Genomic DNA, 23,227 nt, shown 5'->3' with positions numbered 1-23,227 from the left:
TATAAATGGAGTTTTCTGAGTTTCAGTTTGTACCCATTGCTTCTTGTCCAGTTGCTGGGCACTGCTGAGGAGAGTTTGCTTCTGTCTTCTCTACCACTGCTCTAATACTGAGGTATTGGTATGCATGGTAAGATCCTTCTGAGCTTCTCTAGGTGAAGAGTCCTGGCTTTCTCAATAATTGCTCCTCTGTGCTTGGTCATTCCTTTCTCCAGAAGAGACTTGAAACTTCAGACCACTCACTCTCTCCCAGCTCGAAAGCAGTGTAGCTAGAATTACCTTGCAGTCAGGCAATTTAGTTAATTTTGGAAAGATAATAGTCCTGCTGTAAGAAGCAACTGCTGCATCTGGGCAATACAGTGATTCCTCCCCCTGCTCCTGGTGTGCATACACCCAACCACTAAAACTGTAATGAGCATGAAATTGTTTGAGAACACTGCACCTCTGGGGCTCTTTGGGTAGGTAGCCAGTTGCATATAAGCTCAACTTGCTTTCTGCCCGTGAACATCCCTTCTTCCAAGATCAGCTTTCAGGATTGCTTCTTTCTTTTTCAAATAACTTGCATTTCTTTGTTTTTGTTTGGCACAGGCAGCTCTCACCGTATAAAAGACCCTTTGCACCTGATGTTTTCTGTGGAAAAGATTTATTCAGCTAAAAATGTGGACAAATCAGGGTTAGCATAGGTGAAACATGCTAAGCTAAAAGAGACCAACAAAGATGACTATGAAAGCAACTGGTGATCTGCCAGGACTGTTACAGGCATGTGTATTTGTCCAAGGTGGGGTTGGCGCTGAGCTGTGTCAGTAGAACTGGGAGGAGGCAGGAAATAGGATAGAACTTGTGTCCAGTAGTGTTCACAGCCCAAATCTTCCAGTGTGACACTGTATGTAAACTTTGTGGAACTTTGTATCGATGAGAGCTTGTAAAGCTCCAGTTTGACAGCCCAGTATCGAGCCATATGGCTCCTTAGCCTTTGATAGACATCCCAAGAGGATGCAGTACCATACCAGCCACATGGACAGTTTGGTTTAAAATTGCTTAGACCTCTGCTTGTCAGGTGATGATGCTCTTGGCTTCCTGCCATTGACTGCATGCATGCTTCCCTTAACCCTTCAACCATGTGAGTGAGCTCCCTAAGCCTTGCTCAAAAGCTGCTTGGTTGGGTTCCCTTGTCAAATCGGAGTATTGTTGATCCAGCATCACTGTTCACCAAATGCACTTTAAAGAAGTCAGTATGGGGCAAAACCATGCCTTCTGCCAGTATTTGCCTATATTCCCAGCTGTTGTGTGAGGTGCTCTTTCACCCATAATCTTCCTGCCTTTCTTTTCATTTCTGCATTTCTTTTCATTTGGGCAGTAGAATCTTCTCCCTAGACTCATTGTATGCCTTTTACTCTCTAAATCTTGTGGGTTCTGGATTTAATAGTCTTAATTACCTTCTCTGACCAACACTAATAGTTTCCTATTTGAAAATAGCCAGTTGAAGGACAGGATTCTACTCCTCTGCTCTCATGAGACCTTACCTGGAATGCTGCATACAGTTTTGGTGTCCCCAACATAATAATGACATGGAATTGCTGGAGCAAATTCAGAGGAGGGCTATGAAATTGCTAAAAGCACTGGAGCACCTCCCCAGTGAGGACAGGCTGAGAAAACTGGGGCTGTTCAGCCTGGAGAAAAGAAGACTGCATGGAAAGCTCAATAGCAATCTTCCAGTGTCTGAAGGGTTCTACAGGGAAGGTGCAGAATGCGTCTTCACCAGGAAGTGTAGTGGTAGGACAAGGTCTAATGCATACAAACTGAAAGAGGGGAAACTTAGATTAAATATTAGGAAGAAATTCTTTACTGTGAGGGTGGTGAGATACTGGAACAGATTTCCCAGAAAAGCTGTGGATGTCCTATCCCTGACAGTGTTTGAGGCTGGTTTGGATAAGGCCTTGAACAACCTGGTGTTGTGGGAAGTGTCCCTGCTCCTGTCAGGGGGGCTGGAACTAGATGGTCTTCAAGGTCCCTTCCAACCCAAACCATCCTATGACTCTGTGACTCTATGATTTTACGAGATCCGTTAAATTGTTCCATTCAGCCTCACTGCTCTCTGTGAGAAGGGGTTCTTGTGCTTAGCATGCTTTATGTGTCGTTTAAACACTATTAAAATGCATTCTGTCAGAGGGCTGTAGTGCAGCTATAAACCAGACAGGCAGAACATAATTGTCTGTGGAACAAACATCAACAGGTGACTGTAGCTATTCCTATGATCTATCAAACTTCTTTTTTCTGTTCATGTGAGCAAAATTTAGCATAAGTTTTGGTCCCAAACCACCTGAGGGCTAAACAAAACATGCATCCAGACTGGCTTGTTCACTCACCATCTTTCATGCTTTCCATGTGCAAAATGTTGTATTTTTCATACTTTCTGAACTCTATTGTACCAGAATTCATCTCCTCTTGAACTTGCTGCCATGTGGCCCTACTCCATTGATAGGGACTGCTGGCACATGCACAGCCCAGCTGGCTGGTGGTGCTGAGAGCTGTCACCTCCCTGCACTCTCCTTCCTCCATCAGAGATGTGCAACAGGGTTATGGCAAAGGGGTGAACACCAGAAAAACCTGTGTCTGCAGCTTGCTGGCTGAGGGTTGGTGTGAGGAGTGGGGTTCTGCGAGCCTTGCCAGGATGGCCCATCCTTATGCCTTGGGACGTTGTGTTTCTCTCCCTGCAGATGTCGTGGCACCCACAGTACCGCAGCTCCAAGTTCCGCCACGTGTATGGCAAAGCTGCCAGCAAGGATAAGTGCTACGACTGTGTGCCCATCACCCACAACATCAACGACAACCACTTCTGCGCCGTGAACCCCAGCTTCATCGCCGTGGTGACCGAGTGCGTGGGCGGCGGCGCCTTCCTCGTCATTCCCATCAAGCAGGTGAGCTCCCCGGGGCGAGCTGGCTTTTGAGAGCCCAGCAAGAGGCTGGAGGAGGGACAGGCTTTTTAGGGAGCCAGGTCGCAGAGGATAGTCAGTTAGTGCTGCTGCCCAAATTGCAAAATGATGGAAGAGGCTCCAGTCGCCCTAGCAGGTCACTCCTGGCATGTGTGTATTTGTATGTCTTGCATTGCTCCTTGCAGATTTTTAACACCTTGCTTTGTTTTACAACTCATTTGCCTTTTTGTATAGTCAGCAGAATGTGCTGTTCAGATGTTTGTCTCCTGGGAGAAACTGCAAATTAAAAAGTATTTAGTGGATAAAGGGGGTAAAACCAGAAAAATGCTTTAGTGACATGGATTCAGCTGTGACCAAAGGAGAATATGACATGTTTCTGCCGTCTCCTTTGTGAAAGAATGGAGACACAGTTATCAGGCAATGAAGCTCTTAAACTTCAAGCAGTGGTGCTGTGAAGACTCCCTTTCAGAAACAAATCCCATGTATATATGGGTTTTCATGATCTAGGATCTGCTGAGAGGGAGAAGCTGGCTGTCTGATGTTTATTGCTTCAGTAAAATTAGGCATGCACTGGATTAACTTCAGTATGGGATTATGATCTCTCTGGAATCAGGACAGAACAGATGAAAGGTAAAAGTTCAGCCTTTAATTAAAAGTTAATTGATGGTGTTATTGTAATGCCACTTTTTCAATATATGTTTGCTGAGGATGAAAGTGAACTGGTTGTGCTTGAAGAACGTAGCACAGTTTCCGGCCCTTCTGGACTTTGTTAATTCATTCCTTCAATGCTGGTGATGTTTAGAGACTGTCCTTCTAAAATTAACCACTACCCTGTTTTTCTTGACTGATTCACTTCTGCCCCCGCAATGATGGTCTGTTGAGGCTCAACAACTTGTCTTTATCACAGAACTGCATCTGTAGGCAGACAGCTGTTGACTGTGAGATGTGATGTGGGACCAAGCTCTCAAAGTGCTGGCAAAAGTAGCTGAAGGTGCTTGTACTGCTTACTATTAATTTTTCTGTCTTCTTACCTCTTCTCAGTTTGGCTGGTCTTTGTAGTAATTTTTCCTTCTTACACCTGCTCAGATACTCCGCCCAGTTTTGAAATATTGCATGCAGAAATCAAAGTCATGGTAGAACTAAAAAAGATACAGAAAAGGATAATTAAAGTACGTCAATGAAAATGTAAAAGTACTTTCATATGAGGAAAGACTTTGCAGGTCAGGCCTCAGTCAGTCTGGGAAAAAAGGCAAGATGTATAAAGCTGTGAGGAGAACAAGTTTAAGGAGCAACACTTTTTGATTTGTTTGGTGAAGGGGATTCTGGAGACCAGGGAGCAGACCATTAGCCGCAGACGTAAATGCCACTGCCATTCAGATGTGGGGCTCACTGTTCTGGATGCTGCTGAGTCTGGAACAATTAATGGCTTCAGAACTGTGCTATGGACAGGAGTCCCTTAAGGATCCCCTTAATCCCTTAAGGATTAATCTTTGGTTGTGGATCAGAGAAATTAGGTACTTCACACAGCTGTTCTCTGAATACCAGCTCCTGACCTATGCTGGAGGGCAAATTAGCCTCAGCCTCCCAAAGAAAGGGATTCCCTGAGCCAGGACCTGCCACACCAGCTACTTTGTTTTGTCTGATACACTTCCAAAGTGGTACCATCTGGTGCAAAGCAGAAACTTTTGACTTGTGTTTCTGATGGTGGCTTTTTGTGACTGCCATCTCTTGCTGTGAAGGTGAGCCATGGCAGACAGTGTACCGGGCACTTGGCTTGTGGCCTTGGCTGCCAGGGCACAAGGCAGCTTGTTCTGGAGGTGTGTCTGGGACAGTATTGCCCTCTTACAGTGGACAGCTGACTGTGGTTATTTTTCACTGGATTCATGGGAAGCAGACACCTCCCAAGTGGGACAAAGTGTGGAGGAAGAGCCCAAGAGACAAGAGCCAGGACGACATTTGGTGGAAGCAAGAGATAGTAGCCAGGACAGGGAGGGCTACAGTTGCTGAAGAGGATAAACAACCTGTTCAGGGAGCTGTTCTTGTCCCTCCCTCCAATGTTTTTTTAGTTCATTCCGCATGTGTCGCTGCTAGGGGGGCTGCCTATCTAAGGATGTCCTTGAATGAAGCCTCAGCTTCGCTCTGTTTAACTGCACCTCCTTGTTTGTTTGTTGTACTCCTCTGGTGCTGAGTCACAGACACCAAGGTCTCTCATCTCTCCTTGAATAAATACCACTTCTTTCCTTCTGCACCAGTCTTCTTCTCTGAGAGCCTGGGGGTGGGGTAGGGCTAGGGACAGTGGAGGTTATGTAAAGAACGAGTTCTTTGCCCTAGATACCATCCTTATAGAAGGCCTTTGCATTCAGCCTTATAAGAAATTAGCTGAATATTTGCTATCACTTTGGAAACTGTCTGTTGCAGGGCGTGTCAGTGACATCCTGGTGAGTATGTGCCACTGAAACCAGCTGGGTGGAAGGGCAGCACATCCCAACAGAGAGGGAAGGGGCTGCAGCCACAGGGGTTGCCTGGTGCCCAGAACAGGCTGACTGTAAATCTTACAAGTTCAAGGAGACATGAGCTCAGTGACTGTAAATGAGAGATCAGCTGCTTTCCCACAGTGTGGCCTGGCTGTAGATGTGTGGGGGAAGCGCATGCACAGCATGCCAAGGAAAGATCTTGACTGGGAGGGAAATTTTGTGGCCTTCCTTTGAGAGGTGAAGTCCTGCCTTTTTCCTTTCCCTGTTGAGACCGCATCTGTCTCTTCCTCGGCAGCAAAAAAAAAAAAAAGTGAGAAGAAGGTCCCAAGAGAAAGGAGATTATTTATGCCCAGGTCTGCAATCTCCAATCTTTCAGTGTGTCAGCACCAGGTGTGAAAGGGAGGATATCTGTGGCTGTGCAGACTTCATAGACACAAACTCCCCTCCCTTCTGTCTGGGATCGTGGGCTGTAAAATGAAAGTGATGATGACCCCGCTGGCCTTGCAGAACTGACATGTATTTAAGTGCTGTGCTGCTGCCCTTCAGGGGCACAGGGGGGCTGACTGACCTTGCAGTATTCTACCCCACACAAATCTGCTGGGAGAGTTTTAACAGATGTTCCACTAGAAGTGATTTTGGTCAGCGAGCTCCAAGCTTTTCAGTAATTCTGGAGCATTAGAATGGGAGTGGTTGAAAACCTGCTCATTTTCAAGCTCTGCAGGCAACTGTGGAAGTCAGTACCACTTCATGGAACGACAACACATCTAGTTACTGAAATAGTTTTTGATATGTAGAATGAAATTTCCTCCAGCAACAAAGACCTTCACTTCCAGATGCAGATGTGCATCTCAGACCAGCAGCTGTAGCTTTATGTCCTGTATGTTTGTTGGGGGGCTCATGCTCCTGCCTGAACCTGCTCCTGTCCCAGAGCTTGCAGTGGGGCAGGTGAGACTGGTGGCTGGAGAACAAAAGCTCCTTTTCAAAGTCTTTTGGGGAAGTGGGAGTGGGGTAAGAGACCTTTGAAGCATGGGTCAGGTAAGCTGGGCTTAGGACAGCCTGGGAGTCTCCCAGAACGGAGTGGGAAGCAGGCAGGCAACTAGCTCTGGGAGGGGACATAGTTCCCTAAGGATCAAGGGATCCCTATCGATCCAGCTGTCCGCCCCTTGTAGTTGTCATCTTGAAACCAAGCTCTGAAGCCTACAGAAGGACACTGTGGGTGGAGGAGTGCTTCTTATTAAAGGCCTTTTATCTCTCTTCTGCCTTCCCAAATCTCTTTGCATTGTGTTACAAAAGGGAATTGGTTTAGACTGTGGTTTTAAAAACCACAGTCTTTTACATTTCAAAGCCCTTTGGATGTTCAGTTTAAAGGAGGTTAGCCCCAGTTTATGCAACAAAGTTTCCAGTGAGGCCAGAATAGTTACACGCTGATGTCCTGTTCTGTACTCAAAATTGCAAAAATCCCCCAAAATTTAAAAGCTGGGAAAATGATATCCTATCCACAGCCTGTTGAGGGGCAGCAGTGATTCCCCGCAGCTCTGCTCTCCTAAGCCCCACCTCTGGAGAGGAGTAGGGAGTAGTACACCTACAGAAGTGTCTGCTTTCTAGGAGAGCACACCTCTGCAATCATTTCGGTCTGCAGCTCTTCCAGGTAGGAAGCAGTAGGCTGGTAAGCACCACCAGCTTTCCATTATGTCTCCCTTCTTCAGTGACTGACTTCTGCTCTTTAGCTGATGTCCGGGGTGGGTCAGGGGGCTCCCCACACTTTTCCTGCTTCTTACAGAGGGAAGCCAGCATTACTTCAATGTTAATAAAATCACCACCGCCCTTTCTACAATTTAAATATTCGTACTTGACGCTACAGCAGAGGCTGTGCCGGCAGCGTGGGTTTATTCAATGCAATACAGCCCCCATCTGGCACAAGGCTCCCAGTACACCTTATGTGGGATTTCTACCAGTGCAGATGCCACCTAAACATGGCATGGTTTTGGGGCTTTATTTTGGGAGTCCAGAATGCTGATTGAATTTGGTGAATGGCAGGAATTGAACACCATCAGAGAGAAATAGATAGCTTGCCTAAAGAAAGACTGTGATTTGTAATTTGCGTCACAAATACCTCTTTGCTAAACCCAAAGCTTAAATAATTATTTATTTTTGCTGCTTGTAGGAAATGTCTTCTGAAGGAGAGTTTGGTGTTTTTGTCCCCCCATCAAAAGATCTTTAAAAAATGTCAAAGATCCATCTCATTTATAGATGTTTCTCCTCCAAATTACTCTTTGATGTCTGAACCCTATAGAGTGTAGGCATGCACTGAAATTTTTCACAGCAGCATGTTCTTAGGAAGGCCTGTCAGTCTTTCTTTCCTTTATGGTGGTATCATCAAGACTTGACTAGCAGGCACAGCAAAAGCCCATCCTTAACAGACAGAGAGCACCCAGGGCATTTGGAGGACAACAGGCAGAAAGAAGTTTCTTTCTGGAGCTGCCTTGAAAATGTCCTGTAATTCCATGGCTCACCTTCATTTTGATTATATTTTCTTTTCCAGACAGGCAAGCTTGATCCACATTATCCCAAAGTATGTGGGCACAAAGGAAATGTTCTGGACATCAAGTGGAACCCATTCAATGACTTTGTAATAGCTTCGTGTTCAGAAGATGCCACCGTAAGTTTACCACCTTGTGCTGTGTGTTAGTACCTGGCTAATGTGCTTTTTGGAGAATGAAGTTGAAAGAAACCAAAACTCATGAATGTGAAATGATGTCAGATGTGAAAGCATGCATATACTTATTTAAGAAGTCAGGAAAAAGTAAGATTCCTTTCTTTCTCCTGAGTTCAGACCTGTGTGATGCCTTCCGGATGATGTACCAAATCAGTGTAATGAGGAAGATCTAGTTTGTGGGGGCTTGTGCCTTTTTTTGGTGTGTTTGTATGATGAAAACAAAGTATGACTTTAAAATAGAATGGCTATTAAAGTTTAATCTCTTTGAAACTCTGTCTTTACTCTAAAAAAAGCTTTAACACAACATTATCTGCACCAGCTCTCTCAGAATAACTGCCCACAGAGCAAGGTTGAGCTTGTTCCTGCACTTTACAGTTGGTCTGTAATTCATGCTGGATCAGCTGTGGTGAGCAATATGCATCATGCAGATCTGCAGTGGGTGCTTTGGCTGAAGTTAGTGTGGTTAGGATGCAGACACTGTGGCAACTGAAAGATTGGAGTCATGTTTGTAAGGGACAATTTAGCTCATATCTCCCTACTGGAAGGTCGCTTTCAAAAGGCCGTGTAAAAAGTGTGGTGTTGATGTCTTTGGTAGTGAGGATGTCTGACTAACTGCCATGCTTTTTTCCAGAGATCCCATGTGAGATCCCACTGGGTTTATTCTCACTCTGCCACAGAGCATCAGGGAGGTTTCTCCTGTTAATTTCTCCAGACCTGGCTTGGGCTCTGCTGTTTTTGTTCTGCCAAAGAGTCACTCTTTATTATAAGCTGTTTTGATTGTCCTTCCTGTTTAGTGACTTGCCTTTGCTTGTTTGTCTACTCCTCTGGCTTTTTTTTTTTTTTTTTTGAAGATTTTCTTGTATCTTCCAACCTGTATGCCAGGCTTTCATGCTATCTCAGGAGGTGTGGCATGGTATGACTTACTTGGCAGAGGACACCACCTGGGCCACTCTTTTGGGCCTCATATGAGAAATGAACACAATCTTCAAAACATCCCACTGCACTTACAGAGTCACAGAAGTGTTTGTGTTGGAGGGGAGGTTTCTTTCACCACCTCTCAAGGCAGAGCACCTGCTCCTGTTCTTCACTCCTCCCATGGGGAATTTTTTTCCTTCCATTGCAGTTAATGACTGCTGTATCCTGTCCTCCTACCGTGCATTTCAAGGCAGAGCCTGGCTCTATTTTCTCAGTAGTCTTGTAAGTATTGAAGGCTTTTATCAATTTGCCTGGAAGCTGTCTCTTCTCCAGGCTGAGAGGCCCATCTCCCCCACCTTTTAATTGCAGGGTAAAGTCCTGCAGTCTCCTGGGCATCCTGGTGGGCCTCCAGCATCTTTCTTGCGCTGAGGGGTGCAAAACTGCATGCACTAACCCCAGCTTTCCTTGCCAGTTTTTTCCAGGAACTTGGCACTGGATCATTCCTCAGACTAAAGAATGGAAACACAGAGCATGTCACAGGTTTCAGTACCAAAAGTTGTTCCAAGAAGTCTGTCTGTCTGTGACTGTACTTTCTTTTTACTACTCTCCCATCCTCATCCTAGAACCAGGAAAGGGTATCTTAGGGATCCTCTGCACTGTGACATGGTGTAGAAATATCTCCTCTGTGCCTGCTAGGTAGCAAGGCCAGCAGACTGTGTTTCTTGTGACTGTCTTTCCTGATACCTCATAGCTGGGCCTTGGACATCCCTTTGTCCATGCCCTACTCAAGTAATTGGGTTGCTCCAAGCATTGTTCAGATGAGCTGAGAAGAACTCTATGGCTACAGATCCTTCTTCTAGGTGTTGAGTATCCTTCTAGGGAAATGGGATGCCTCTGATCTCCAGGCATTGCCATATTGCCATACACATCCATTGCCTTTGATGCTCTCCTTTTGTACCTTCAAAGAGTCTGGCTCCATCTTCTCTGTGCCTTCATGCCATGTAGTTGAAGGGCAGCCAGAAACTGAACAAAATATTTTCTTTTGAGGTCTCCTCAGATTTGCTGTGTTACTGCTTCCTCCTCATCTCTTGTCTGCTGTTGGACTCATTCTGTGGGGTCAGCATCTTACTTAACCTGCCTGTTCTGGAGAGCTCAGATTGGACAGGTTGTTGAGACATCTCCACGGCAGTATTTCCTCTGTTTTAAGTGAAGTTTGAGAAAGGTTTTTTCGGGGTCACGGAGGTGTCCACCACTTCCACTGGGCTGGACATTAGAGGAAAAGCCTTCCTTACAGTCTGTTGTTAAAAGCCTGGTGCTCTCTTCTATTTCTGAGCATTAGTAAGCCTTTGTGCAAGTAAGACTTGTGTGCAAGGATGGATCTAAGTGCTTACTGGGCTGCACCTCCCTTTGAGGAAGGCTACAAGCTTCTGAGTGGATGATGGAAATTTCACTTCTCCCACATTTCTCAGAGGTTTCTTGACTGTTAACCAGCCTTTCTTGAGCTTGCTCTGGTGGTACCACTGTTACCAAAAATCGGTAAAAATAAAAGCTTCTTAACACTAATGTAGCATTAAATAGCAGACATTCTTTATTTAGCTGGGTGTATGAGGGGATATCTCCTCTGAAATATCATGCATTCTGACTACAAAAGAAACTCCTGCTTAGGTACTGTATTTTATGTACATAGTCACTGATTATTCCCTGAATAAACATACATATGATTATAATTTCCCTCAAATCAGTAACATATTTTCTCTCTCTTTTACACATGTGTTCTTCTGTCCTGGGTATCTCTTTGGTCATCCCTGGTGGTCAGTGACTCTCAAAGTCATACTTGACCGCCCAGTCAAGTGGTAAAAGTTGTCACAACTGAGCTGGTTGTTTTCCAGTTCTTCTTCTTACAGAATGGGCATTGTGCAGTTCCACAGCCCAGTGGTTTTTGAAGAATAGGCATTGTGTTAGCCTGCCAGGTGCAGACAATTTTTCATCTGACAGCACTACAGCTATCATTTGTGGTGTACAGCTGGAGCTATGTAGAATGGCACTTTTGGGCATGGGAAGGATTGTATCTTCTCTGTGAACAGCGGGTTCCAGTTCTCACTGCTGTTCCATGAGGTCTTAGGGCTGAGCCTATGCAAATGCCTAGGGGCTGAGAGTTCGAGCTTATCCTCTTAGCCCTTCTGTGCTTTGTGGCAAATCACCAGGCATGAAGAGTTCAACCTGTCGAAGTTCTGCTGCCCTCTGGTTAGAGGAGCAACTCTGTGCCTTTCACTTCATTTCATCAGGCTTTCTTCAAGATGTAGCAAGGTAGACAGCTTGTTCATGCTTGGATTGTCCCTGCTTGCCCTGCAGGCCTGAGTCCAACACCTGCTTATTCTGCACACTAAAGAACTGGCAATTTCTGCCATTTAATGCAGCCTGAGATTCCAGCCAGGTGCTTTTCTCTGCTTCTCTCACCAACCATTTCACAGCATGAGGAGTGGGTTTCATTCTAGGCAGTTCTTGTCAGCACGAACACAACCTCTTTTCCCCTTTTCTAGTCTGTCAGCCCCATTCCTTTAGTGACAGTTGTTAAAACTGTAAGGAATCAGTCAGTCTGATTGTGTGATGTTTTCTCTAACTACTGTAGAAGTTCATGTGGATACTGCTGGACTCAACAACCATTACATTTCTGGTGGGCTTGATTCCTTATTGGGATAAAGACTGCTGAGAAGGGTGCTTATGATGTTTTCCAGGAGGTCCCAGAATTTGGGTCTGCTTCTTATTTGTCTTAGAAAGGAGTGATCCTCATCAACCAGACTGTAGGAGAGAGACTTGGGCAGCTGTGGCTGATTTCCACAAACTCTGTTCCAAAGAGCATTTCGCTTTTGCTTCAGGCTAAGAAATAGAAAAATTATGACACAAATATAGTAATTTTCATTGAGGCAAAGGATTAATCATCTGTTAGCATCCTAAATACTTGTGTTTCTAGGGTTAGCGTGAGAAAGACTCCTTTTATACCCACGTAGGTTCAGCCCCTCTTGCTGGTTTCTGCTATTGTTTTCTTCCACCACAGGAGGACAGAGCATTTTTGTCTTCATGTAGCATCCTTCTAGAAGGACCCAGAGCTGTAGGTGGGCCTGTTACAAGGCAGCATGCTCCCAGTGCTGAGTGGTTTCAGTACAGTTAAGAGGCAAGGTCTGCAAGATTAGCAGTTTATTTTTTCCCCTTGGGAATAACTTTTCGTAATTGTGCTGGCAGGTCTAAAGGTTGGATTGCCAAATTTAAAGAAACCCTGGTAGGACTGCTGTCTGAAGATAGAACATAAAGAGGAGTCTTCAGGTCCACAGAATAGTAAAGATAATAAAAATAACAAGGACAGGCTCTCAAAAAAGCCAGGAATAGTGACTACAAAGGGAATAGTGACTCCAAGGCAGTTAACAGCTATAGGTAAATTCTGAATTAGCTCCTTCTCAGGAATCTCACAAAGACCCATGCTGTGCCATTCAGGTTAAAATCTGGGACATCCCAAATCAGTTGCTGAAAAGGAACATTACCACTCCGAAGAAAGAACTTGTTGGGCATTCTCGAAGAGTGGGTCTGATTGAATGGCATCCCACGGCTGATAACATCCTCTTCAGCTCTGGCTATGACTACAAGGTGGGTCTGTGCTCCTAGGACACCCTCTTTGGCTTGGTGTTTTGAAATTTCTTTTAATTTCAAGCTGTAAGATGGTATTAAAGGGTTTGGAAGATTTCTTCAGGGGGAAATTCCATGGTGACCCAAAGGCAAAAGGATATTGCTGTAAGTTCAGAAGGACTGTCTAATTTTCCAGCCTTCTGATGAACTTCAGTCTACTCTGCACTTCTCATTTACTGAATTGCATACAGCATGCAATGCCATCCACTTTTCTTTGTGCTACTGCATGTATATGCACTGATGTTGTCTATTTTTATGTACAAAATGTGGTTTCAAAGGAAATTAAAATATTGGACATTCTTAGCTAACACTTGATACATTGCTGTTAGTATCAGGAATTATTTTAAGTGCTGGGGAACAATCACTTATGATGGTAAGACCTATACATGTAGAGAAAAGATGAAGAAGTGAATAAAGTTCACCAAGTCCCTGATGTGAGGCAGCAAAGGACTGATTTTTAAAATTATTTTTGCTCCAGATAATGATCTGGAACCTCAATGTCAGGGACGCTGTTCTTTCCAAGCCAGTGAAGATTCTTGGTGCTCACAAAGATGTGGTCCTCTCCATGTCATTCAACACAGATGGCAGTCTCCTTGCCACTGCTTGCAGGGACAGAAAGATACGTGTCCTAGACCCTCGTGCCGAAACAGTCCTACAGGTAGGTTGGGTTCAGAGGTTTGTGGTCTATCTGATCTCACACTTGGAGTGTTTCCTTTCCTGGGTAGCTTCATTGCCATAAAAGACAATATTACCATAAAAGACTGCATTGCCCAAGGCACTATGTGGTGCTGTTCCCTTCTGTTTTCCACGGAATGCTTGCTGTCATTGTTGAAAACGGGGATTTTGTATCTTGGTACCATGTTCCTTGCTCCTTGAAACCTTGCTTGGGTTGTATTGTTTTCATAGGTACCTCCTGCAGCCCTCTGAGGGACATCATGGGAGGGAATGTAGAGATGAGGCGGACAGGTGGATGCAAGTGTACGTTTGTCCCAATGACAAGTGTCCCCGTGGTTGTTCTTGTTGCCTGGATTTTATTGGCTAGGCGCAGCTGGCTGCATTTTGTAGCTATTTGCAGAGGTTTGTGTACACAGAAAATCCTGCCTGGAACTACTAAAGACTGCTGTCTTGCAAAGTGTGAACGAATAGTTAGAGAGGTGAGATTGGCTCAGCTGGTCAGAGCAGGGTGTTGATAACATCAGGATTGTGGGTTCAGTGCCTCTATGGGCCATTCGCTTTAGAGTTGGACTTGATGATCTTTGTGTGTCCCTTTCAAGTCAGAATATTCTATGGTGTGTTGTTGAGATTTTGGGGATGATCCTGAAGAGTTTAGGCCACTATTTTCAGATCCCTGTGAATCCTGCTCACCGTTGCTCAGCTGGGCTGAGCAGATCTTTCAGATGCGAGTGAAGGGGAGTTGTCAGGTAAAATGAAATGTCGCTATGCAACAGATGTTGTTGTACTCATGCAGCGTCCTTTCTCTTCTACAGGAAGGAAGTTACAAGTCTCATAGAGTAAATAAAGTCATATTCCTTGGAAACATGAAAATGCTCTTTTCTACTGGAACATCTCGGTGGAATAATAGGCAAATTGCATTATGGGATCAAGTGAGTTGAACCAAAAATCTTAACCATACCAGCTTCTGTTTTCTCTCTTTCGCTGTCACTTTTACTTTCCACCTGCCACATACACAAGAACTGATTTATAACAGGAATTCAGAAATGATCCATCAGATTCTTGAAGGGTGATAGGCCTTACTGGTGTGAGACACAACTGAGTTTCTGGAGAAGTTTTCAACAGAGAAGCCTAAGAGAACAGAGTGAATGCTGCACCAGTGTCATGGTTTTGGCTGGGATATAATTAATTTTCTCAGTAGTTGGCACGAGGTTGTGGTCTGGATTTAGTGTTGAAAGCACACTGACATTTTGGGGTGTTACTAAGTAGTGCTTACCCTAAGTCAAAGGCTTTTCAGTGTCTCATGCTCTGCCAGTGTGCAGGTGCATGAGAAACCGGGAGGGAGGATATCCAGGACAGCTGATCTGAACTGGCCAAAGGGATATTCTATACCATGGAACATCGTGCTCAACTGGGGGCACTTGGTCAGGAGCTATGGATTGCTGCTCAGGGACTGGTTGGGCATTGGTCAGCGAGTGATGAGTGGTTGTGTTGTCCATCACTTATTTTTCTTGAGTTTTATCCCTCTCTCTCCCATTTCTTTTCATTGCAATTGTTATTGTTCTATATCTTGTTTTTTTTTTTGTATCTCAACCATGGGTTTACCTTTTTCTGATTCTCTTCCCCATCTCACCAAGGGGAAGTGAGCAAATGGCTGCATGGTACTTAGTTGCTGACTGAGTTAAACCACAACAGCCCACGACAAGAAATTGTTCAAAGGACCTCATGGTTACTGTAGCTCTGACCTAACGTGGCTCTTACTGGTCTTACTGGCAAACTGGAAAGATAAACGAGCTCTAGACACAGCATACTCAGATGAAGCCCTCAAAGAAGAAAAGTGTGTTGGGTGTTTTTGATTTCTGATGATTCCTGACGGTAGAGCACTGAGGTAGTGCTTAATTGGGCATTTCCAAGAGACCTGATCTCCTGTCAGGATAGCTGCTCTCATCTACCCTTTCATGTGCGTGAGATATTTTTACTTTGTCAGCATCTAGATATGTCCCTGTGCATCAACCACCGCGCAGCAGAATCTTTTGTTTCTTTGTGACGCTTTGTTACCAAACAAAGCTGGTAGACCAGGCCTACAATTTGCTATGTTTTGGCTATGTTTGGACATGGCTTCTTTGCACACGTGAGAGACAAAGCACTATGCTGCTGTCTGAAGGCTTTCCACAATGCCAAGCAGCGCTGTGACACTTCATGGGTGTCATGTCAGGGATGTACTGCTTGGTTTGAGAACACAGTGGAAAGATCTGTGAAGCAAGGTGTGTAAAGCCTCCTCAGGAACTGGGATTGGCACAGAGCCTGCCCAGCAGGCTTCTTTCTCATGTCCTCACTCGTCTTTGTGTCTAAACCAAAGTCTGGCTTACTGCAGCCTGCAGCTGGTCAGTGCTGCAGGAGAAAATGTTATACTAAACACACGTTTATGTGAGAATTGCCACAGCCCCGGGACACCAGAGTCTGCTTTGTCAGTCCTCCCAAAATCCCTCCCTGCAGCAGTGCAGAGATAGCTTAGTGCAAGACGTGAGAGCTCTGCATGTGGAGTGGTGTGCTGTGTCCTCCTACAGGGCTTACCTGCAAAAGGCAGGTGGGAGGTTCTGTCCTTGCACCAGCACCTTCCCCCTGTGCAATGCTGAGACTGCTTGGCTAACGTGGACTGCTCTGTGGGTGCTGCACCGTCGTGAAAATATTGCCTACTAGAGGTTTTGAGAGAACATGAGTAAAATTCAGTGTGAATTTTACTCCACGCCAGTGGTGCAGGCGTACCCTGAAGGGCCCTTCATCTCCTGCGGGCTGGCCCATGTAGAGGCAGGCGATGTTTCTTACCCTGAGATGCTATCAGATGCCTGAGGTGTGACAGTGGTAGGAATTTCAGGCAAGGACTGGGACAGAGCACCCATTTCTCACCCACATTTCTCATTTCTCTGCACAGCTTTGCAGCAGTCTGTGCATGGCCCCCTGCTCAGGGCTGTGGGTCATTGCAGAGATGTGCCCACATGCCACTGCCAGGTGGGGTTCAGCTGGGGTGTCCTGGACTTGAGGTGACTGACAGGTGGTTGCATCTGACTCTTTCTCCTGTGTCCTGCCCAGAATGACCTTTCTGTGCCTTTACTGGAGGAGGATCTGGATGGCTCCTCGGGACTACTGTTTCCTGTCTATGACTCTGACACATGCATGCTGTATGTGGTGGGAAAGGTAAGTGCTTTCCACATCAGCCAGTGCAGGCTCTTTTGATTCTGCTGTCAGCCTGTGTTGTGACAGACTGAGGTTGAAGATGATCCTGAAGCATGTTAACCTAAGGATGTGAGCAGATGGGGTGGGGCCAGAGGGTGCTTCGTCACCAGGGCACATTTACCACCTTTACAGATGTACCATGTTTATTGTGGAGACAGGCAGCTGGGTCCTAACCTTCCCTATAGGAATTTGAGGATAAGCATTTGTTTCATTGTTGATCCTGCATGGCTTCTTGGGGCCAGGAATTCTTCTCAGATTGTTATGCTGAACAACAGAGTCTGGCTGATGTTGATTTTCTTTGCCTTTAGGGTGACGGAAACATTCGGTACTATGAGATAAACCCCAAGAAACCATACCTGAACTACCTGATGGAATATCATTCTCACTTACCACAGAAGGGAATTGGTGAGTGGCAGAATGTCTAATGTTACAAGAGGATTGTGGTTTCTTCGTTTCAGAGGCTGCCAGGGTCTAGGAATATCCAAAATGCTGTTTAGGAAAGAGAATGGGTCAGGTTCCTCCAGACAGGTTTACAGGTGCTCACAGTCAGCTTGGCACTGCTCACCCAAATATGACAGGAGGTGTTACAGTGTCAGAGCTTGGAAAGGACCCTTCTGACCAGCATGGGCTGGGCAGTTTTACCAGTCACTGCTACATCTCCGCTCACATACCTAGTCAAGGTAGAAAGGAAGATAGTCTGGATTTAAAAGTTGAGAATGCTCCTTGCCATTTGTCAGTCTGTTTCAAGATTTTTGCCTTTGAGCTCTATTTCCATCATTCCCACTCTGTGATTTCTGTGGTAACAGATGTTTCACAGCTTAATGCCTTCAGTCTTTATTGCTGTCTACCTTCTTTTTTACTGACATTTCCTATTTAGAAATAGATCTTTTGTGATTAGTTCTCCTCTCCTCCCTTGGAAACCCTTGTTTATTAACCTGTCTGTGTACTACCCACTGTTTAACTAATTCGTGTCACAGAATTTAGCTTTCAGCCCTCAGACCCTATTGTTAACCCTTTCTTGAACCTTGTCTGGTCTACTCTGAGTCATATTCCTGTGCATGTTTTTAGGGTCATTAACACCCCTTCAACTCTTTCTGTGGACACTCCTGCTCGTATAGAACATTGGTATGGATATTTGGCAGCACTGAATTTTGTGCCTGCAGGTTGCCTTAAAAAAAATTAAAAGGAATATATTATTTAAAACTTAACTGTAAGGATCTCCTCGTTATTCAGTTTTTATAATCCTTCCAGTACAACATCCTTATTCCTAGTTGTCACAGTCTCTTTAAAAATAATTTCATGCAAAGTAAGTGTGTTTTTAAAGGTGTTTTTAAAAGGTGAATCAAGTCTACTTCCCTAGCCTGCTTTGTTGAGCTGATCAAGCATACTGCTAAGGTTATTGTACAAAAGTTCCTTTTCCATATTACCAAAACAAAATATGGTGTGGAGGAATGGAGTTTAGATTCACTTTTAGATGAATTTATTATGTAAAGTGCAACAGGCCTTCACGTAGAATCTGCTGCTTAATGAAGTCACTGGGCATTAGTAGAAAATTAAGCTTGTGTGCCATGAAGAAAGGTCTACAAGCATAGGGAATCTCTTTTTTTAAGGGAATTTATGTGGATATAGCTTTGAACTCTACAAGCTAATGAGAGAGAAACCACTGAGGTTATCAGGTAACTTAGAGACCTTGTGTGGCTTAGCCAGTCCCTAAAACACAAATGGACAGAATGTTCACACCCTTCTTATTCTCATTTCTGTCTTGGGACAGCACTGGGGGGAGGATACATGCCTGGAAGGCATTTCAGCTATACAGAGCTATTCTGGTGTTGTTTAGGTGTCCTGAAATCCCTTCCTAGTGATCCTGATACTCAGATCCTGTGGCATTACCTGCCAGCTCTGATCTCTTCTGCTCACTCTATTTGGGGCCCATTAGAATGAATTAGGAACAGGAGGCTTAGCAAGAAACCCATGCATGTATGTAACAACATGACCTGACAGAAAAAAAAAGTTATTTGGTCTTGTCATTAGTGCCACTGAGCCAGCTTTGGATGCAGACCTCAAACCATGCTGGTGTGGTGCTGATGCTATGACTTCTTTCATTGTTTGATGATCCTTTTCACATGGCTGATGACATTGACTTTCCTAGGGAGATTTATACTCCATTTATTTCATGCTCTTCCACCAGGAATAATGCCAAAGAGAGGCCTTGATGTAGCAGCTTGTGAAATTTTCCGTTTCTACAAACTGATTCCAACTAAAAGCTTGATTGAGCCCATCTCCATGATTGTGCCTCGACGGGTAAGTCGACTGTCCGGGCCGGCTGTTTGTCTGTCTCTGCCCAGACAAGGGTGAGATGGGTTCGCTCCCCGGGCTTCAAAGGACGAGGCTGGACTCTCAGGTTTGGTATTCAAGGTTGTTTATTATTTCTTATCTACAAAGTTTTCCTTTCTGCCCAGCTGGGGTCTGACCAGCAAGGCAGCCAAAGGCACTCTGACCGCCCACAGGGCGGTCGCATCTTTTTATAACAAAGACTACGTAAATCTTATTTACCTTTTGTCCCCAATACTTATCATTTTTATTACTAAGTGTACTTTCACTAAGAAACTATCAAAAAAATCTCTGCATCACACAGAAAATGGAAGACATGAAGAAGGAGGAAGAACCATGTGGCAGGCCCCAACTTCCTCCATTTTGTCTCCATAACCCCCATGTACCAAAATCTTAAAATCTGTGTTTTGCCCTGTAATTGTACTATTTCTATACCCTTTAAACCCCAGTGATTCTCATATCCCCATATACAGGTGGTACATCTCTCGAAGGGTCAAAATCAAGCCACCAGGCACTTTTGGCAACATCCCAAGGCTCCCGAGCCCCCCAAGGGCTCTCTAGGTAGCTCTGGACATCAGGAGCGATGTGCTGAGTTCCCACAGTCGACCTCAGATCATGTTCTTATCTGAGACAAATATCAGTGAAAAAATGAGGGCACTGCTTCCTCTCTGCGATTCTTGGGGGCACAAGAGTAGGTGGAACAAGAGGTTTTCTCTCTCATGGCACATGGGTCAAGCTGGCCTGTTTCTGGGGCAGCTCTGCTAACAAACCCTATCTGGTAACTCAAGAGTTGCTCAGGAGTTGACTGTGTTTGATATCTGACTTTCCAAGACATGCTGCCAGGTCTGCTAGCTGTCTGTAAACTTCTCCAATAGAATTTGTCTGACACAATGACAAAAGAGGGGGAGGGGTTGGAGCTGATGTTGGGTGGCTTAACAATCTCCTGGTGGAAGGAAGAAGAATCATCCTGGTAAAACAGGAACTATGAATTCGTGGGTCTCTACCTGTTGGGTGGAGTGGTGTTACAGACCGCTGTTCTGCAGCATGTAAGGCACTAAGGGCGACAATGTAGGAGTGAGTTTCAGAGCTGGTGTCATTAGAGAAAGAAGCAGGCCTTGAATCTGTAGCTAGCCAAGGTAGCTCCTGCGTGGGCATAGGAAATGTCAGTACTGTGCGCTGTACTTCCAGAAAGGAGAATATAAAAAGAAGGTACAAGTTCCTTGAATTCAGAGACGCAGGAGAACTAATGCTCGCTGCAATTCCCAACCAGGCACGTTCCTCCGGCTTTATCTCCTTGGCCAGTTTCTGTCAGTTGATAATCAGCTGGTGCTTTGGGACTTCTCTATCCTTTGTATCCACATATTCATTCTCAGGAACATGATTTCATGGGAGTTGAGTTAGCCTATGTTAACTTCCCCAGTCTGAAGAAGACCTTACCAGCATGAATTAAATTAGGCCTCCAGACAGACACAATTCTTCTGAGATCAGGTGAGGAGCAGAGAGGTCCAGAGCAGGTGAAAAGACTTTATGTTCCTGCTGATGAGCACTCATGATACTCCCTGTGCTGAAGGGGGATGAATTCCTTTCTCCACCACAATCCAGTATGACCTCTTTAAGCCAAAATCTCACTGACATAGTTACTCTGGACTTTTGTTTGCTTGCAGTCGGAATCATACCAGGCAGATATCTACCCCCTGACTGCAGCAGCCCAACCGGCACTGACCGCAGAAGAATGGCTCGCTGGGATTAACAAAGGTCAGCACATGGAGAGCTCCCCAGCCCTTCAGCTCCCCTGTGGATGTGACAGCCTGGTCAGAGAGTGAGAAAGCTAGATAAGTTTTCCCAGAATTGGCCTGGGAGACTTTAGGGAGCTGGAGATAAACAATGATAGCCAATTATTAAAAACAACCTGCAGGTGGTGTTTTTCTAGTGTCTGTTTTCCTGTTATTCTCATGAGATTGTTTACAGATGAGCGTCTTGTTAACTAGCAAATCAGGTGAAATATATTAAATGACCAATCAGGTCCACCTGTTTTGACCAGGGTATAAAAAGGAGTTCAGTAAAGCTAGGAGGTGCTTATGCCAGTTAGCCTTCTGACTGTCTGTGTGTCATTTGTGACGCTCCCCAGGGCTCAGGTAAGCTGCTGCCAGCTCTCTTGCCTATTACCTGCTAGACAAAGAGGAAAGAAGGAAAAGGAGAGACATAGTAAATAGGGCTGAAAGTTAAAATAATTTGTTGGCTGTAAATTCTGGAAACTGCTCTGGTCAGGTGCCTCCATATTTATCTCTGAATGAATTGCTCTGGTTGTTAGAATGAATTGCTTAGCGCTGATTTTTAAGTGTGGTTTGGGAGTGCTCACTTGTCTCCTCTCTCTCTAGGGCCTCTCTTGGTATCCTTGAAACCAGGCTCTGAAGCTGAGAAGTCCCTACCACAGTTTCCTGATCAAGCACCCCTCACAGAAGATACTGACCTGGGCCAGCAACAGAAAGCGCAAGAAAGCATGTCAGTGGAGGACAAGCAGAAGCCAAGAGAGATTGAACGTAACAGAAAAAGGCTGAAAGCAGACGAGAGTCTGCCAGAAAATCAACAAATGTGTCTCTCCAATGGCCTTGACATATTTGAGTGTCCACCACCAAAAACTGAAAGTGAGGTATGAATGTCTGGGGTGAAGTGTTGGGGCTACAGGCTAAGCTCAAAGCCAGGTGATGAAAGAATGCCATTCACACGGTGGCAATTCAGGGAGGGTTTATTTTGCAGGCTTGAGTCAGTGCAAGCTCTTTGTTCTTTGTGGTGGCAAAAACTCTGCCTGCCCTGACTGCCGCAAGGGAAGCAGAAATACAGCCCAGCAGCACCCCAGCTGAGGGGATCTGGAAAGGAGGGGGCAGTCAGCATTCTCACTTCCTAGGCATTCTTGTGGCACAGACCCGCCTGGTGACTGGCTGGGCACAAGGAGGTCCTTGGGACCTCGAGGTTCTGGGGTTTATGCAGGGTAACCCTTTGATGAGAACTGTGATCAGCAAGCCTGGTGTGGCAGCAGAGATTTCTGTGAAAGGAGTGGGTGCGCTCTGGTGCATCCATGTAGTCTTAACTGCCTGTACTGTGGACCCTGACAGGGGAAAGAGTCAGCATCTGCAGCTCACTGCTGAGGCACAACTTATTAGTGCAGTGCTGTTGAGATTGGCTGCAGCATGCACCTGGGAAATCCTCTAAGAAGGATCCTGGCTGCTCCATGATCTGTCTTTAATAATGGAAAACCACCTCTCAATATGGTAATCAAAGCTGGCACAGTGTACATCTCTGTGATGATTTGTCAGCCTCCCACTGTTGGCAGGTCAGGGACATTTTCAAGTACATGCAGTGTGTTTGCTTTTAGGAACCCTGGAATAATTTTCTTCCCCTACCTTTCATCTCTGCAAGCATTTAGCATCTGGACCTTGATAGGGCAGGAATTTCCACTTCTGAATTTGCCTGTGGTGTGAAAAATGATATTTTTCTGCATGTTTCTGAGCTGGAACCCTAAGGTTACAGAAGCAACCCTTGCAGAGCTGAGTGCTCTGCTGCATGCATAGTGAGAGATAATGCTAGTCCTAACTGGAAGAAGAAAAAGGACTTGTCCAAGGTCAGAGAAGGAGATGTGGCAGACCCAGGAATTTAGACTCTAAATACTTCCTGTGAAACACATGCAGTCACAACCCGATCTAGTGGACAACATGAGCACTGCTGATGTTGTCTGCTGGTTGAAGGCCTCCTCCTTAGATGCTTCTCTCAGAAGTGATGTGACAGCTCTGGGGGCATTGTCAGGTTAAACCTATGTTTTCTTAGTGTAAAGTAAATAAATGTGTTTTCTTACAGCTTTTACAGATGTATTACCGGCAACAGGAAGAAATCCGTCGACTACGTGAGTTGGTAATCCAGAAAGATATCCAAATTAAACAGCTGTCGCTGGAGCTCAAAAACCTCTCCATGGACACAAATAATTAATGGGATTGCTGGCCCACAGCTCTTTGTACCCCTGGACAAAGGGGGAGACTCCAGTTCCTGCTGATAACTCCTCCTAGGTTTTTTACTAGGGGTAGAATTGATATTTCAGGCAGCATGGACTTCCCTGGCTTGTGGTGGTCACATTTCCTTAATCATCACCAGACGGTTTTTGATGGACTTGCTGCGCTTCTTCAGGCTCCCCTTGCTTGCCTGCTCACCAATGTCAGAAGTTTTTGTATGAGTGCTAGTGAGAGACTTTGAAAAACCTTGCTCTTCTTCTGGAGAAGTTACATGTT

The 23,227-nt window shown here is 45.2% G+C and overlaps 1 protein-coding gene across 1 annotated transcript; it reads left to right on the top strand.

Moving 5' to 3' along the window:
* Positions 1-2,681: 2,681 nt before the first annotated feature.
* Positions 2,682-22,931, top strand: CORO2A (coronin 2A; the record flags this gene model as incomplete). The annotated part of the gene is made up of 11 exons (XM_084224792.1): positions 2,682-2,915; positions 7,947-8,063; positions 12,525-12,674; positions 13,192-13,371; positions 14,201-14,317; positions 16,476-16,580; positions 16,928-17,024; positions 18,808-18,920; positions 20,615-20,705; positions 21,329-21,600; positions 22,803-22,931. The coding sequence occupies 11 exons, from the start codon at positions 2,682-2,684 to the stop codon at positions 22,929-22,931; spliced, it is 1,605 nt and encodes a 534-aa protein (XP_084080918.1).
* Positions 22,932-23,227: the final 296 nt, after the last annotated feature.

The sequence above is a fragment of the Fringilla coelebs genome (genome assembly GCF_963513975.1).
Source record: "Fringilla coelebs genome assembly, chromosome: Z".
Taxonomy (NCBI): Eukaryota; Metazoa; Chordata; class Aves; order Passeriformes; family Fringillidae; genus Fringilla; species Fringilla coelebs.
The sequence above is the reverse complement of the archived record's forward strand: the minus strand, read 5'-3'. Positions and strand labels throughout refer to the sequence as shown.